General features: G+C 40.5%; 1 protein-coding gene across 1 annotated transcript in view; it reads left to right on the forward strand.

The window, feature by feature from the left end:
• The first annotated feature begins 352 nt into the window (after positions 1–352).
• SORT1 (sortilin 1) overlaps positions 353–17,145 on the forward strand; it is a 65,844-nt gene continuing 49,051 nt past the window's right edge. The window contains exon 1 of the mRNA XM_063140641.1: positions 353–538. Within this exon, the coding sequence (XP_062996711.1) occupies positions 353–538 (186 nt within the window). The remainder of the gene's footprint in view (positions 539–17,145) is intronic.

The following is a 17,145-nucleotide window of genomic DNA, read 5'->3' on the forward strand; positions in this document are numbered from 1 at the left end:
ATGGGCAAGGTGCTCTTCAAAGTGGGGTGATGCTGCCCAGCAAGAGCATCTAAAGGGAGGAAGCTGGTGTTGGGGGTAGCCAATGACTGGGTCAGGCTGGTTGCTGTACTGCGATTGGCAACTCCGTAAACCATTTCGCAAATAGAGCCTGGGGTCATTGCACGAATAGGAAAGAAGCTGTCAGGAGAGGCTGGACGTTGTTCGATGGGAGATCAGAGCGACATCTTTCGCAGCCAATGGTTTCAGCGTGTACCTGGTCGGCGCAGCCCAATCAGGCGCCAGTGGGCGGGACGGCGGGTGAGCAGTCGCCCGCTCTGAGCAGAGCGCTTCGCGGAGGCTGTGCTCGGTAGGGATGGAGCCGTCGGGCTTGGTGCGCGCTGGGATCTTCCTGCTGTTCGCGGCTCCGCTCTACGGCCGCGAGCTCGGGTTCGGGGCGAGGGCATGGCGGGTCCGGCGAGGGGCACACGAGCCAGAGGCAGGATGCGGCCCGCCAGACGGCGGCTTTGATTTGGAGGCGCTGGGCAGCAACACACACAAGGTGAGAGGGTCCTGCTGTTGCGGGGGGAACTGGCTGCCACTGGCCTCGGCAGATGCGTGTCCATTTGGGTGGTTATGTGGACTGGCGGGAAGCTGCGGTTCATGAGTGATGAGGAACAGAACTTGACGCAGGTACGTAGCGAGCACTGAGGTGGTGTCTGATGGCTTCATCGCTTTTACACGTCTGCGCTAAGCCTTAGGGCCGTGCTATAAAATGATAGACAGTGCCTCTGAACATACGCAAAGTTCATTTTTTAGAAGCGCCGAGCAAACCCCAAGCAGGCAGTCTTGATGTCTCTGAAGTTAGAGGGTAGGGGTCCTAGGCCAGGGGACATGTCGTCCAAGTAGGCTTGGACCCTGGCATTACTCTGAGGAGAAGTTAACCGTTGGGCAATGCAATGCTAATAAGCTTGTGTGTCTTTGAGATGAGAGGGTGACAGATGTGCGTATGTAGAAAGGCAGAAAGAACCACACCTTCAGATGGGCGTGAATAGAATGATGAGGTATGAGGTATTTCAGTTAAAAAGGAGAGGGATTGACACATAGGTAGTTGTGTGTTTTCTGTGTGACAAATGGCTTCTTTGGGACAGGACTGATGTGCACAAACACACTTAAATTTGAGAAGTGGTGCAGGACCTCCTCCAGCACCACTTCCCCAGTCAGATTAGCAGCCCCAGGGCTGGCTTGAAGCTGTAAAAAAGTGGACGATCCTGATCACCAGTCCCATGTATTGTATATAATTTGCTCGAAAGCATTTTCTTTATCCAACTTGTGGAGTCTGTATAGCTGAGAGGTAGTTGTGTTGGTCTCTTGCAGCAAAAACAACAACAGAGTCTTGTGGCACCTTAATTTTTTTCTGACATGTGCCTGTCTACTTCATCCGATGTATAGTTGAGGATCATTACTATTCCCAGGGTTAAGAACTGGTTTGGAGCACACCAACTTCTTATCCTGCGTATCGTTTGTTAAAAACTGATGCATGCTATTGTCACTGGATGTAATTGGCATTCATGTGACCAGCTCATGTGATCAATTTTGTTTTAAAAACAAGCAAACCCACAGCTGCTATGTGAATAAGACCTAAATTGATATGTTCAGGTTATCTGTTTTTTTCTGAAGGACTTCAACATCTGGTGGATTCTACAACCAATGTTCAGTGGACAATGATTGTAGAATTTACCTTAACCAGTGAGTGCTGATTGTGAAGTCCATTTTACATGACGCACTTTCAGAAAAACTAGTTTTACTTGACAGTCAGCATTTAGTGACTACTCATGTTTGTGTACACTGAGGGGGGCAGAAAAAGGTCAGCTGAATACAGTTGGTATGCACTTGGCATACAATGTAACCAACATTTACTGTACTGTTGCAAAACTGCTGAAAGTGAATTTAGGGTTAGCATAGCAGCTTTGAACTGAGTTTATGTTGAAGTTGTCATGTAACTGCTTCAGTAAGTGATGAGGTCTGCATAGATTCAGTCATTCTGTATAATCAGTATGGCAGTTGGTCATGTGAATTGCCCATTGTAGGAGGAAAGCTGGTGTAGGACATAGAATTAAACCAAGAGTAGGGCTTTGTTCTCTTCCTAAGCATGAAGAATATTTCATCATACAACCATCTGTCAAGGATGCTTTAGGGTGGATTCCTGCATTGAGCAGGGGGATGGACTCAATGGCCTTGTAGGCCCCTTCCAACTCTGCTATTCTATGATTCTAGGAATATATTGTTCTCTTTCCATAATGTATCAACCTCCCTTCATTGGAATCTATAATGTCCAGATGGAATTGTAAGGTGTTTTGTCCCAAATGGAGGGTTTATCCATTTGGCATACACCAGAATGTTCTCTACTATCCCTAATGTCTGCCAGCCAGCTTCTCTCAAGGAGAGTTTATTGGGTGGCTTGGGTTGTTATTGATTCAAACCTATTTCCTCAGTTTAACCCATCACTTCTTACTACAAGAAGTAGTAAGTAGTACAATCTTCAAGAAAACTTTGCATCCTTTTAATTAAGGAAGCTCTACGTTTTTTATTATTCCTTCTTTAACTATGCTTTGTTTTTTGTTTATTTCTGAATGACTTTTATATACTTTTTTTAAACTTGAACTCTGATAAAAAAAGACTTTCTCTTATCTACCCCTTTCATTATTCTCTTTCACGTTATATTCTGCTTTGATTGGTCAACTATTTCTTACACTTCTCCAGCTTGTAGCCTTGGTGCTATATTTGATTCGTCATTTCTTCCTTAAGTATCCATTCACTTGAAAAATCTTGTGGCTTTCATCTTTGCCATTTATAAACTTCATAATTTCCTCTGTCTTGATGCAACCAACGTTCTTGTTTACAATATTCTTTAGTTATCTCTTTCCTTGACCATTGCAACATCCTTCTCCTTGTGCCTTCTTGACTTTTCTCTCAAACCTTTTTCCTCTTTCTTGAATTCTTCAGTTTCACCTAATTTGTTTTGATGTTATTACGATGTTACTCTTCTCCTCTGCATGGGATCTCTCCTTTGTTCTCATATTCTAGTTAAGCTTCTCTTAACTTTTTCTTGGTTTTGTTATTTTACTCTCATCCTATCTGTGCCCTTTTATACTCTCTTCACTTCTCCGGTGCTGTTGATCTCTGTTAACCACATTCTCTAGTCCCCAGTTCCACCCATTTCCCCTTGCTGCCCCATATTACTGGAACTCTCTTTTGTATCCTTACATATCTCTGGCTTCTTCTTTTTTGCTGCATTTTAGTACCAGATAAATTGGGTCTACACTCTAGCATTAACTAGTATCTTGCGCAGCTGCCATTTCAGTTCCCCTTTCCAGGTGTGTTTTTGGCTCAGTTCACACAACACATTTCTCAATGGTAGTTTTAGAACTCCATGGTGGAGGTGTTACACCACCATGGAGAAATGTGTTGTCTGGCGGTTGTCTGGTTTTTAAAAACAACAACACTCCACACTGAATATCCATGCTGTGCAGAGGAGAGTTCCTGCACAACGGTTGTGTTGCATATTGTATGGAGGGCTCCATGAAGTTTCCTCTTGAGTTGAGTAGAGTTTCCCCACTGGCTATGGAATTCCTTGGCAAGAGTGGCAAAAGGAGTGAGTGTCGCTCTAGGAGAGCTGCCTGCATTGTTTTTTGCAGCAGTGGCTGATGGGATAGCATCAGGAGGACTGGGGGAAGAGAGAGGGCAGAGGATCTGTCAATCAAACGCTGAGTTGAGTTTTACTCCACTCTACAGGAGTCCACAGTCACACAGTGGTGGAGTTAGAACATGTTGTGTGGTGAGTACCCCCTGCAAACTCAACTGTTGAATGGAGTTTTCCCACTGTGTAGAGAAATGTGTTGTGTGAACTGAGCCTTTGTCTTAAACTTTTTCTACGGGTTTTAATTTAACGATTTTATACATTTTTAGCTGTGTAAATTATTTATGTTTATATTGTTCTGATTTTATCTGTACGCCGCCTTGAGATCCCAGTGATATAGGGTGGGAAACAAATGTTTTAATAAATAATGGTGATGCATATTTCCTCCTTGGTGGCTCTTTCACAGCTTAGTTCTTCAACTGAAATGCATTGCTTGTGAGAAGCAAAGTGTGGCTCAAAGGCGATATCCCCCCCTCTTCTCTGGATAGCAGTATGTGGTATGTCTAAGTCTGGACTCAAACCATAGTGCTAAATAATATTGCGTGAATAAGCTAAACTTGTGGTAGAAACAATAAATCATGAGAGGGAAATATTTATTATAATGATGTAATGAAATAAAAGATTAAGATGCTGCTGCTGGATTTTGTGAACCTAAAAATCTAATCTGTTCGGATCATTTGCTGTTTGCAGTGCTTAAATCCTTGCCACGTACTCGTCTCCACATCCCAAGCAGCTTAATGCTTTACTTTTTTTCTTTTTTGCAACTAAAAGCATGTGATAATTCTGTCCATAGTATGTAGAAAAAAGAAGTGTCATCCTTGGTAAATGTGAGAAGAGGAATACCCAACACCAGCTGATGTTTGTTTTTCTACTGTGTGCAATTTGATATTGTCATTTTGTTATATAACTAACTATTCACTGTTCTGTGTGGTGTAACAATTTCCATAAGCAGGAATATACTTTTTCTATAATTTTCTATGGTTCTCATTATATGCATATTCAAATTGTTAACCCATTTGAAATAGCAAAGTAGCAATTTCATACTTCTGGTTGGCCAAGACACCTAGAAACCTGAACTTGGTTGAAAGGTGAGCACTATACCAGCAAGACAATGGATTTGCATTCAGTCTGCTTTTCTTTTTTCTTTTTATAATGAGCAGGCTATTTCTTGCTTGGGTCCACTCCATACACCAGGGGTGGGCAACCTGTAGGCCAAAATATCTGGATGGCCACAACTTCCATCAGTACAGCAAATGATGAGGGGAATATGGGGGTTGTAGACCTAAACAGCTGGAGGACCTCAAGCCTACCCCCGCAATGCATGGAATAAGAAAGATCCTAGGATTATTTTGTTGACATTTAAATCCACTTGCCTTTTTCCATCTGTAGGTTTTCGATGCCTTTTTTTTTTACAAGCACTTGTCTGTTGATATGAATCCTCCTCGGTACCTTTTTACATTTTTAACATATAGATTTTTTTTAACAATGTGAAATGCAACAGTCCTGACATATGGTTGTTTCACATATTCTTTCTGGTTTCAACCAGTGCCCCCCCCCTAATGAAACTTCCATTTCCCCCATCCTATCTTCCCCAAATCCACATGCCTCTTTACCCTGAAGTGTCACAAACAAGAATATGTTGGGTGTCTTGAGAACAAATTAATGTATTGTGCCTTCAGTAGAACTTTGGAAATTGGATATCAGTATTTGTTACCTGAAACCCTAACACTGGATTATTTTAAACTTTTAACTAAAATGATTTTTTTGAGAGTCTTTGAGGCTCAGAGGAAATAAGCCACTTGATCAACTCTCTCCATTTGTGGGAAACAAAATGCCTAGATACCTTTCTTGCCAGTTCTCTTGCGTCTTGCCCATAAGAATATTTTTTCTTGGTTTATTGCAAAGCTTCCATGATTCTCAGTTTTGTAATAAACAAATCTCATAAGAACTTGGTGTTTCAACACAAGGAAGAATGTGTAATTGTTTGCTTGTGATGTTTGTTTTGTCACCGCTATCTGTGATAGACTAGGCGGTGCCTGTTGGAGACTAGGGAGCAAGCGTTAGCTAGCACGTTGTCCTTACAGGCTTCAACACATTTCAAAAGGAATGAAAATCAAAGCAGATCTAGTCTCATGCAGCGCTCTGACTTCAGTTTGGATCAATTAGCTAGGGTATTCTCCATATCTTAAGGACTCTTCCCTCTTGCAGGTGCATTGGAGTTATCCCTTTCATCACAATTACGACTTATCAGTGTGTGAGAGATTCCAACATGTTCCTTCTGCAGTGAGGTTGGAGCAGTGACATGAGTTTTCTGGAAAGTACTCCATGTCTTAAATGGGTTGGGGTCCAATTTGAGTATGTTTTATGCCACTCAAATTCATAACAAAAACTGAAAACTAACTTTATCTCCTATTTAAATATCACTAAAACGTTTATTTATTTATTTATTACATTTTTATACCGCCCAATAGCTGAAGCTCTCTGGGCGGTTCACAAAAATTAAAACCATAATAAAACAAACCATAATAAAACTTTTGCAATAGACCAAAGTACTTGAGCTGAAAAAATTGGTTAGGAGAAAAAATAAAGTGCACAAGGTGGCTAAATGTTACATTTAACAAATTCATAATTGACTTAGAAATTATTTTTATTGAAATACATGTAAATATTTTAAGACATGAGTTCAATAAGATGCATATTCCTCAGAGTCTAATTTGTTTTAATTGAAGGCAATAATAACTATTATATAATCTAGTTGCAACGTTGGAACTATCAAATTTGACTGGTGTTATATTCATTAATTATGTTGCTAATTAATATTAGAATGAAATGCATTTTAGAATGGAAAAAGTCTGTGGGGGAATGTATAGGAGTGGAAAATTATCCACCATGGAAGATTGTCCACCCCACATCACTGATTTGGAGAAAAGGATTATTTTAGTGTAATGTCTGTCCAGAAAAAGTGTCAGGTGCTTTGGCTTCTATTCATCCAGGATTGCTTTTTATGTAAAAAGCTTGCAGCTTTCTCACTAGGAATCCTGTATAGTTTCGCTCTGTCATTTTCAGTAGTACATGTGCATTCTTAAAAGCATGCACACACACAAAAATGTAAATTACTGTTTTGGAGCTTGTACTGGAGTGTGGGCCTCTCAAATGTCTTATTTTTCGAAGTTTTGATGTGAGGCCTTCTTCAATAGCTCTTACTCCTTAATATTGTGAGCATGCTTTCTGAAAGAGAACAAGGGAAATGTTGCTCATCGAGTTTATAGAATGCCCTGTGATGCTAGCATATGTTTGCTACAATAATGTTAGCATAGATCTACAGTGACTCTTTCTGCCACTTTTATCGGGAAACTTGAAATCCTGCCAACTCCTCAGTTTCAAGCAACTTGTTTTATTTTTCAGTATGACATGGTTCTTGAAATATAATCAGAAGTCCCTTTTCCTAATAATGTTACTCTGTTGTGAAAGTTATATTTGAAAATTCCTTGCAAGCCAATATTCTGCCAGCATAATGTGGGTGCTGTGTGGGAGCATGTAAAACATTCAGCTTAGGTACAGGCAAGCTGATATTTTGACAAAGTTCTGTGGGGGAGGTATCTCCATCATCTTTCCATTGTGTTTATTTATTGTGTGTTAGTAAAGTGGACCATGGTATTCTGTAATTTTTGTGAACCGCCCAGAGAGCTTCGGCTATTGGGCAATATAAAAATGTAATAAATAAATAAATAAGTTCTTTACACCTTTACTCACTCTGTGCTACACTGAATTTCTATTTTCTACTAAATATTGGGGCAGGTTGTCCATGCATGCTCTGCCTCATACAACTTGCCAACATTGCATAATGTTGTACACCTCTGTCATATCTTCCTGTACTTGTCTTGTTTCAAAGCTAAACAGTCCCAGACATTGTAACCTTTCTTCATTGGTAATTGCTCCAGTCCTTGATCATTTTGGTTGCCCTTTTCTGCACCTTTTCCAACTCTACAATAGCATTTTTGAGGTGCAATGACCAGAATTGTACATAGTATTCCAAATGTAGCTGAACCATAGATTTATATAAGGCAGTATGGTTTTGGCAATTTTTCTTTCAATTCCTTTTCTAATTATACCCAGTATGGAATTTGCTTCTTTTTAAGCAGCTGCACACTATGTTGACATTTTCATCACTATATCCACCACACCCTAAGATTTCTTTCTTGGTCAGCTACTGCCAGCTAAGATCCTGCCAGTATATACATGAAGTTGAGATACATTTTTTGGCCCCAATGTGCACCACTTTACACTTGCTTACATTGAACTGCGTTTGCCATTTTAATGCCGATTCTCCAAGTTCAGAGATAAGTTTTTGGAACTCTTTACAATCCCTTTTTGTTTTAACCACCCTAAATAATTATTTAACCACCTTAAATAATATTGCATCATTTGCAAACATGGCAACCTTCTAGTCCACTCCTAATTCCAGATTACTGTCACAGCCAAATTACTGGCTGTGCCAGCAATTTGCCCAATGAGAAAAGTCTTGCACTGGAGAGATGGCATTAAAGTGCCAGTTATTAACTTCTCATTGACTCACTGCTACGTGCTCTACCTCTGGTTTTGCTTTCTTCCTACCTGACCTGAACCTAACGCCATCATAAGCCATGATGGATTTGCCTTTAGTTACATGGGCAGTGCCCTTGGAGTCTGGCATTGTATGCTGGTCAAACCGGTTTTTCTGAGTTTGAGCAAGTCTCTGGGAGTGCTAAAACTTCTTTGTCCCTTGTTCAGGGATTGAATAGCTGGATACCTTTTTACCACCTTGCTATGGAAGAAACAGTGCAGAACTGCATGTTACTTATTATTATTATTATTATTATTATTATTATTATTTATTTATTTATATAGCACCATCAATGTACATGGTGCTGTACAGAGTAAAACAGTAAATAGCAAGACCCTGCCGCATAGGCTTACAATCTAATAAAATCATAGTAAAACAATAAGGAGGGGAAGAGAATGCAAACAGGTACAGGGTAGGGTAAGCAGGCACTGGGTAGGGAAAAACTAACAGTAGAAAGTAACAGTAGAAGTCTGCACAACATGTTACCTCAGCAAATACATGTTTATCCTTCCTGTTAATTTTTGCCCTCCATCCCCCACAGCCAGAGAAATGAGTGCTGGGACAGTGATGTCTAGGTAGTTCAGGGATAAAAACACTATCTGCATGTGTAAAATCACAATGTGATTTTACACATTGTGATTTTACACATTGTGACGCTGTGATCTTGCTTCCTTGCTCTATTCACCCTGAAAAGTTGTAAAGCTGAACTGCTAATGACCTTGCTTTGTGAATTTTATGGTGATTTGCAAAATAAAGTGCTAAGTTGTGTTTTTCTTCTCTTACTGAATGTTAAATGAGTTATCAACAACATATGAGCGGAGTCTCTGAATAAACAAGGTCAGTATTTTAATGTCTGTTTTGTTGTAAACCTGAATTCTCCACCTACTCTTCCAACATGCCATTACTGTTGCATTTGAGCTTGCCAGCCTTTCTTGCATGGGTAATCCTTCATATTTTTAGTGTGGTTGCAGTGATATGGATGCAATGTTTGTGTAGCTCAGCATCTGTAATACACAATTTAGTTGCAGTATCTCATTTGAGTTAGTATTTGAAATCTTTATTATTGCAATTTTTAGTTGTAATTGGATATTTTGTTTGGCATTTATCATTTGATTAATTATCGGTCTTCGTGTGGACGAACTGAGGAACTGGAACATTAATCTTGACTAACTTTTCAGCGAGAGAAATGAAGCTTTAGTAGTTATGGAACACAGTAAGATTGCTATTGTCACTTGGCTGTTGAGCGGACTATCTGTTCTTGTAGTAAATAGCATGATGAGTGATGTGATTAAAATACAACATAATTCCCAAAACATCTGTACCTTATAAACCAACCTTGGCTAAGCAAGATGGTACCAAAACTCCTGCCTGTATCTTTGATCACATGTGCATGTAAACACACATCTTGAATTACACAGAAATATCAGGACCTTTGGCAGTTTGGCATGCACACAGTGTGCTAGATACAGTGGGGGAATTAGATCAAGAGCACTGACAAAATTTAAGTGTAAAGAATGCACATCTTAATTTTATATTTATTTTATTTATCACATTTATATATCACCCTGTAGACGAAGTTCTTGGGGCGGTTTACAAAAGTTAATTTTGCTACAAGTATTTATGAAAAGAAAACTTTGATTGGTACACTACCCTTACTACTGGACCAGCAGACTCTTCCCTTATGCAACAGGGAAAACTTGAATTTCAATGGCACGTAGATAGCCACACAAAGACCAGAATGGACAGTTTCAAAGCAATATCAAAAGAGAGAACAGAAATGGTATATTTACCTGTTTCAGAGGAGGAGTAGAATTTCACTTCCTGCTTGTTCAATCACTTGGAAATTCATAGAGGGCAATTACTATTCTAGCTCTTACAGGCTTCTGGACATGAATTCACAATGGGGTAATTACCCCAATTTAGAATACCACCATAGGCAGGGTAGTTTTCATCCCCATGCAGAGAGAGGCTACCAAAAGTGATGATGGAGAACCAAGGGCAAGCTGAGCCCTGCATGATGCAGAATGCAATTGCAAAAAATAGAACTTAAACTGGAGGGCATCTTTTATTGTTTATGGCAGGTGGATTAGCATTTTTTCGATAGTCTTCCCATCAAGTCCAATAAAGCAAAATCATCTGTTTCTTAAAATCCAGGACAAACATTTTAAACTTGTTTAATATTTTGTTTAATACTATATTACTAACACACATACTTTTATTGTTGTACTTTTTATTTTATTTTGTTGTTGTTTGGTTTTATGATTCTAAAACACCTTATGTACCTCTGATTTTGCCAATTGGGTGATATTTAGATCCAACTAATTAATTAATTAATGAGGGTGGATTCACACCAACATTTTTTCCACTGCATATGCATTTTATCATTGAGAAGAAGCAGAATAGTATATAAATATTGCTTTCACAGATGCCTTTCTTCACTAGCTGACTTGGGTGCAAGTACCAAGCAGGGCTCAATACTAAGAATTCTGAAATGTCTTCGTTCAAGCCATTTCAAAGAGTCTGAAATGACATTGACTGCACAGTCTTTAATCTCTTCAGATTCTGGAACAGGCCACTTGTCTCCAGCTCAAATTCAGATTAGGGTGATATTCTGTCTCTTTGAATCTAAAACATTGCCATTGGTAAAGAGTTCATATGTCCACACTTCTTGGATTTGGGCCAATTAGAATTGGGCTGATCGTTTAATGGCACCTTGAACCAGCAGTGGGTTATCATATCTCCTTCAACTAAGAAATGTTATTAGTATTTAAATATAGAATCCCAGTAAGGACAGGCAGACTAAACAGGATATGCAAATTTATTTAGGAGGGCCTGACCAGGGCAAGGAGAAATGTGAACGCCACTCATTGTGTGTAGCAGAGAGAACAAGGAAATGCAACATGTATGCATATCCAGTAGGACAGGTTTTTCTGGGTCCCAAAATGGACCCCGCCACTCATGCTTATGGTGAGAAAGGATCATCTGTTTGTGTAGTTGGCCTTGCTGGGTGCTGAACATTCACATGCATGTTTGTTATTGTTGATACTTGTAAAGTAGAGATAGAGTGCTTGGATTTTGAAGTATAAATAGGTTCCCCAGGGATGGCTTACTTAGACTGAATCAACTAGTTAATATTTCTGCAAGGGTCAACTGGAGATGGCCTAGTATGAGTGCACCGAACAAATGCAGTTGGGTTTAGAGTATTTGTATCTAGGGCTCTACAATGTGGGGCTGGTCCTGCTGGCCAAGCCAAAAATTATTGCCATATGCCCACCCCCCACCCTCCAAGCATTTACTGAGGGAAAGGCTGGTAGGGAGCATGCTGCTGCTGGAAAGCATTCCAGACACCTTCCAGTGTCCAACCTTCTCCCCTCCTCCTGCCCTTCCCTGCAACTGACCTGGAAAGGCAGGCACAGTCGAGTTCCAAAGTGGGTGAGGCACTCAAATACAAAATAGTTCCTTATTACCTTAATAGCCTTTGACCAGGAGTGGCGAACTTCTGGACTGAAGACTTGTTTCTTGAAGTACAGCATGAGCATACCTTGTTATCTTTGCCTTGATTTTGTCACTCTTTTCACTAACAAATTTCTAGGAAGTGTATCTCCATTTTTTCTTTAGAAAGCTGTTGAAAGTGTAGTTCTTTACTTAAAAGAACAAGTGACTGATTGGACTTAGTAGTGGAACCTCAACTCACAAAGCATTCTGAAGCCCTACTTCATTGCAAAGGTATTGGAGGTGTTCCAGTTGAAGCAAGGGAACAAATCTTCCATGAATGGAGACCCTTTTCAACTCTAATTGCAACTGGGGTCTGTTTTGGGCTGGACGGTTGCTGCTGAGGAGGGCTAACCATCCCCTTCTTAATGCTCAGAACATTTTTATTTATTTATTTATTTATTTATTGCATTTCTATACTGCCCAATAGCCGGAGCTCTGCTGGATCAGACCAAGGGTCCATCTAGTTCAGCACTCTGTTCACACAGTGGCCAACCAGCTGTCACCCAGGAACCCACCAGCAGGACATGGGTGCAAACAGCACCTTCCTGCCCATGTTCCTCAGCAACTGGTGTATATAGGGTTACTACCTCTGATACTTGAAGTAGCCCATTGCCATCAGGACTAGAAGCCATTGATAGCCTTCTCCAGGAAATAATCCAACCCAGTTTTAAAGCTATCCAAATTGGTGGCCATCACTACATCCTGTGGTAGTGAATTCCATATTTTAACTATTCGTTCTTTGAAGAAATATTTCCCTTTATCTATCCTGAATCTCCCACCAATCAGCTTCATGGGATGATACTAGGTTCTAGTATTTTAAGAGAGGGAGAAAAATGTCTCCCTATCCATATTCTCCACATCATGCATAATTTTGAACACCTCCCTCGAAATGTTGCCCCCCTCCCTTGCTGCAATCAAGCTTTTAAAAAGCCTTCATTAGTGTCAGTGGGGGCTTTTTAAACTTCTAAGGGAGGACTGGCATTTTTAGGAATGGGGATTTGTATGTGTGTGCGTCTGCTAGAATGAATGTTACTTGGGCAATCGTGCCAGGGGTCACATGCCAGCAGTCTGGGTGGTTTCCCCTGCACTTTGGGTGTGTCCCTGCCCACTGCTGGCATGTACCCCTGACATGCTTGCCTAGAGCCAATTTGGCCTATGGGCTGAAAATAATATTTTTCCTTCCTATGGCCTGCAAGCTAGCTTCCTCCAAAGCTGTGTTTAGCTGTGCAGCAGCAGGATCATCCTTGACCACTTGAGCAGTTGCAGTACAAATAGTTATTTCTGTATGCTCAGATGACTTTTTTCCATAATTGGATGAAACCCCATTTCAAAAGAATGACTTGTTACTGGATGCATCTTTGAACACCAAAATTCTCTCTAGTAAAAAAGTCAAGGCTTATGACAAAAATCCATCAAGATAGAATATGTGAATTGAAAACATTATTCCACGGGGAAGTTTCTGCAGGTTGTAATCTTTGGGGATCAGGGCTGGTAGCAGAGTAAACAGGCCCTGGGCAAAGGTGCCTTTTGGGCACGGTGTGCCTCTCTGTGGGCTGATGGGATAGGTTGAAAGCATCACACCTCCAGTTGCCTGAAACTCCTTAGCCTGGCACTTGTGATGTAGGATGGTGAGATGTGAAGTGTGCTTGGTGTGTTTTCCACTGATATTCCAGGCTAACCTGGGCAGAATCCTTTTGAATCTGTTGCCAGAATTACACTCCTTGATCAGTTGAGTATCTGGAATTGCCAGTGCTATTAGCCAGAAAGCTGTTTGGAATAACTTCTTTTACATTGTCTTAAAGGCATTGTGCATCTCACTGGACACCTATCTTGTGTGCGAAATTTCACACTTGTTAGTCGTTGCAAATAAAATTGGAGAGACCATCTCACATGTTTCTAACTTTAACTGCCCCAGTTTAAATTTTGCTTATCAAGCTTAATGCAGGGATTTACTCAACTTGCTTTTGACTCCTGCCAATTGGACTGACTGAGCAATTTGCCTTTTCACTGTTAGCATTGTGCATGGCACTACACTTGCCTGATAGCCAGATATCTGTTATGAAATATCTGTTACGAAATTCAGCAAGTGCTCCAAGGTATGTATGATCTGTTGCTGCCCCTCTATAATTAGGTTTGGCAGGAATGTGTTTCTCTAGATTTGTAGTGGAATACCATCACTGTTGGTATAAGGTTACCTATTTTGAAACCTGGATCAGAATTCATAGATCCATTGTATGTTTCCATCCAGTCTGATCTCATGAATTAAACTGCCTACTGGCAAATACCCGGTATAAATCTCTACAGATGTTAGTTTTCTGTTGATAACCTGGTTAACTTGGAACTCTTGGCTCACAAAACTTACTTGAGAGAATGACATGTGATGTCAGTTGTTTGTGATTTTTTTACTTTGAAAAGACTTGCAACAGCTCTTGGAAATACGGGCTCCTCAGTGACTTCTATAATTAGGACTGAGGCAATTTACCCATATTTACTGAGAACTTTTGGAAGAACTATGCATTGCTGCATCACTATCTTCTGCAATTCACAACTGCCTAAATAATTACTTCCAGGTACATTATGCAAGCCCTCTAGTATGCAGTTTATTAAGATTACACTAAACCCTTAACTACATACAGCAGTAAACTTTCTCCAGCTAAGATGTGAGCTGGAGGCTTGGTTATATCCTTATCTGGAATCAAAATTGAGCCAGACAGATATCCCAAGAGTTTCTAGTAAGAAGTTACTGGAGAAGACGTTCCCAATCCCTACCACATACAAACTAGCTAAAGCTGACATGTACATTTAAACAGCGATGGCACCAGAAAAAAAATTTCAGGGGGTGCACAGAAGGGGCGAAGTATGTTTCTAGGTGGGTGGGCTGTGTCCCACATGTTAAGATCTCTGAAAGAAAAAGAATGGTATATCAAACACTAAAACTGCCATCCTAAATACATTTTCTGAAATAAGTCATATATTGACTTATAAAGGGGCTGTAGTGACCCTGAGAGAGCAGTGGAGGCTGGTACAACCTAGACGTGGTGAGTGATTTAGAGGTCATGAGAGGGCGGAGCCTAGGAGAACCCCATCCTCCCCCCCCTTGCAAAAAAAACAGAGCTGTGTGGCAGACAGAAATTAAACAGGTTAAGCCTTTTATACTGTGGAAATACAACAACCCTGTGAAGTAGGTTAGGTGGAGTTAATATAAAGCAATAGTTAATAAATGCCTTGTAGACTTGCCTAGAGTCATTATCTTAACAAAGAGACTTCTCTCAGCAATTCAATTTAAGCTTCCAGAATTCCCCACCCCACAGCCAAGCAATACAAAATCTCCTCTATGCATTTCCTCTTACAATTCAGCATAACCTTTTAGAATCGCACCCCACCCATGCCCCATCATCCTTCTCCAGGCATTGCATTCCAACACAGTTCAACGTGAACTTCCATAGAATTTCACTCCCCCACAGTTGTGAAAAATTGTAGGCCCAGGCCAAGAGAAGGAAGGGCTGAGGAGTGGAAGAAGCTACAACGGCTGCCCTCTGAGGTTGGAAAAGTGACTGAGGAAGAGGAAAGGGGCCATTCCAGCAGGTGGGGAGGGGAGGAGACCGGCAGGATATAAATTATCCCGGCCCTCTTCCAGCCTCCTCCCCTCCTCCCCTGAAGTGCCCTTGTTAGATGGGCGCATCTCAGAACATAAGAAGTGCCAAGCTGGATCAGACCAAGGGTCCATCTAGTCCAGCACTCCGTTAAATCTAGTGAAACCGGCAGGGTGGGAGGATGGGGAGTTGACGATCTCCGCTAACGCTCCTCCCACTGTGCACTGGGTGATTGGACATCTCCGAATTCAGGGACTTCTGATCACCAAGGGCACAATCAGTAGGATTGTACCCTTAAACTGGTAATTTTCCATTGAAAATGGGAGGACATAATCCATAGGGTAGCCATGTTAGGTATCTTCTGGCACCTTAATTTATTAGTTACTGCAAACTATCTTGGAAATTTTGAATTGAAGGGCAGTATTGGGAGTGTTTAAAATAGTGATGCAAGAATTCAATTGTCTTGAATTAACATGTTTAAAATTTGAATCTATGGAAGTTCTTGAAGAAGAAACAGCCCTTACAAACAAATGTGAAATTCCAGGTATGTTACTTGAATTCTCACCTCTTCAGAAGGGAAGTAACCTTGTACAGGTTTAGTATCATTGCAGCAAAGGACAATATCTCAGATTCTATTCCTGAATTGTGATGGGAATTGAGTGTGAAAATAGTGTGGAGTAATATGGCTATACAGTTGTTGGTGAAGAGATGCTCTGAGTTAATCAAGCTTTTAGAACTTTATTTTGATCTTACTTTTATACTGTTAGTTTTATTGTCCCCTGTGCCTGTTTGGTGCATTTCCTTCCCTTTCTTATTGTTTTATTATGATTTTATTAGAATGTAAGCCTACGTGGCAGGGTGTTCCTATTTTATTGTTTTACTATGTACAGCACCATGTACATTGATGGTGATATAGATAGATAGATAGATAGATAGATAGATATAGATATATACACACTCTTCTTAAAGTGCTTTGATTCACATTACAGTTTAATAACCATGGATTTTATAGTCACTATTCTGCCTCTCTTGCTTCAGTTCTCTCACCAAAAGCTGTCTCCTAGTTTGTAGCTTGTCTGTGCTGCTGATTCTTAATTTTAACTCTTGTCAGTAGCCTGACATTTCTCAGCACAGCTCAACTTTGATATAGTTTTGAAGAATCCAGGAACAGCATTGGCACTGCCCCTTCAGTGCCTTTATTAAAGGAGCAGTCTGTACACAAATAGTTCTTAGCAACCTCTCCCTTCTTTAGACTGGTTACTAATTACAGCTATGTTGCCATAGCCAAGAAGGGTAATTTAACTCCCTAGTATCTAATGATCAGTTTCTCAGTTAGTCTTGCTTTCATAGTTATGGTTCCTTTGCTTACCTCATTTTTAAATCACTCTTCTTCTCAAGCGTATTGCAGGATAAAGTTCTTCTTGGCAACCCTCTCCTGGTTAAAATAATTTAAGTAATTATTGAATAATTACACAAGGTATATGTTGGGGCATATACCTGGTTTAAGTTTGTGTGTGTGTTTGGGGTGGTATGTGGGGAGAAAGTAATGAATGAATTGTTTGTTAAGAGCGGAGACACCACACTGACAACAAAGGTCCGCATAGTTAAAGCAATGGTATTCCCGTAGTAACCTATGGCTGCGAGAACTGGACCATAAGGAAGGCTGAGCGAAGGAAGATAGATGCTTTTGAACTGTGGTGTTAGAGGAAAATTCTGAGAGTGCCTTGGACTGCAAGAAGATCAAACCAGTCCATACTCCAGGAAATAAAGCCAGACTG

Source organism: Elgaria multicarinata, chromosome 1 (assembly GCF_023053635.1).
Source record: "Elgaria multicarinata webbii isolate HBS135686 ecotype San Diego chromosome 1, rElgMul1.1.pri, whole genome shotgun sequence".
Taxonomy (NCBI): domain Eukaryota; kingdom Metazoa; phylum Chordata; class Lepidosauria; order Squamata; family Anguidae; genus Elgaria; species Elgaria multicarinata.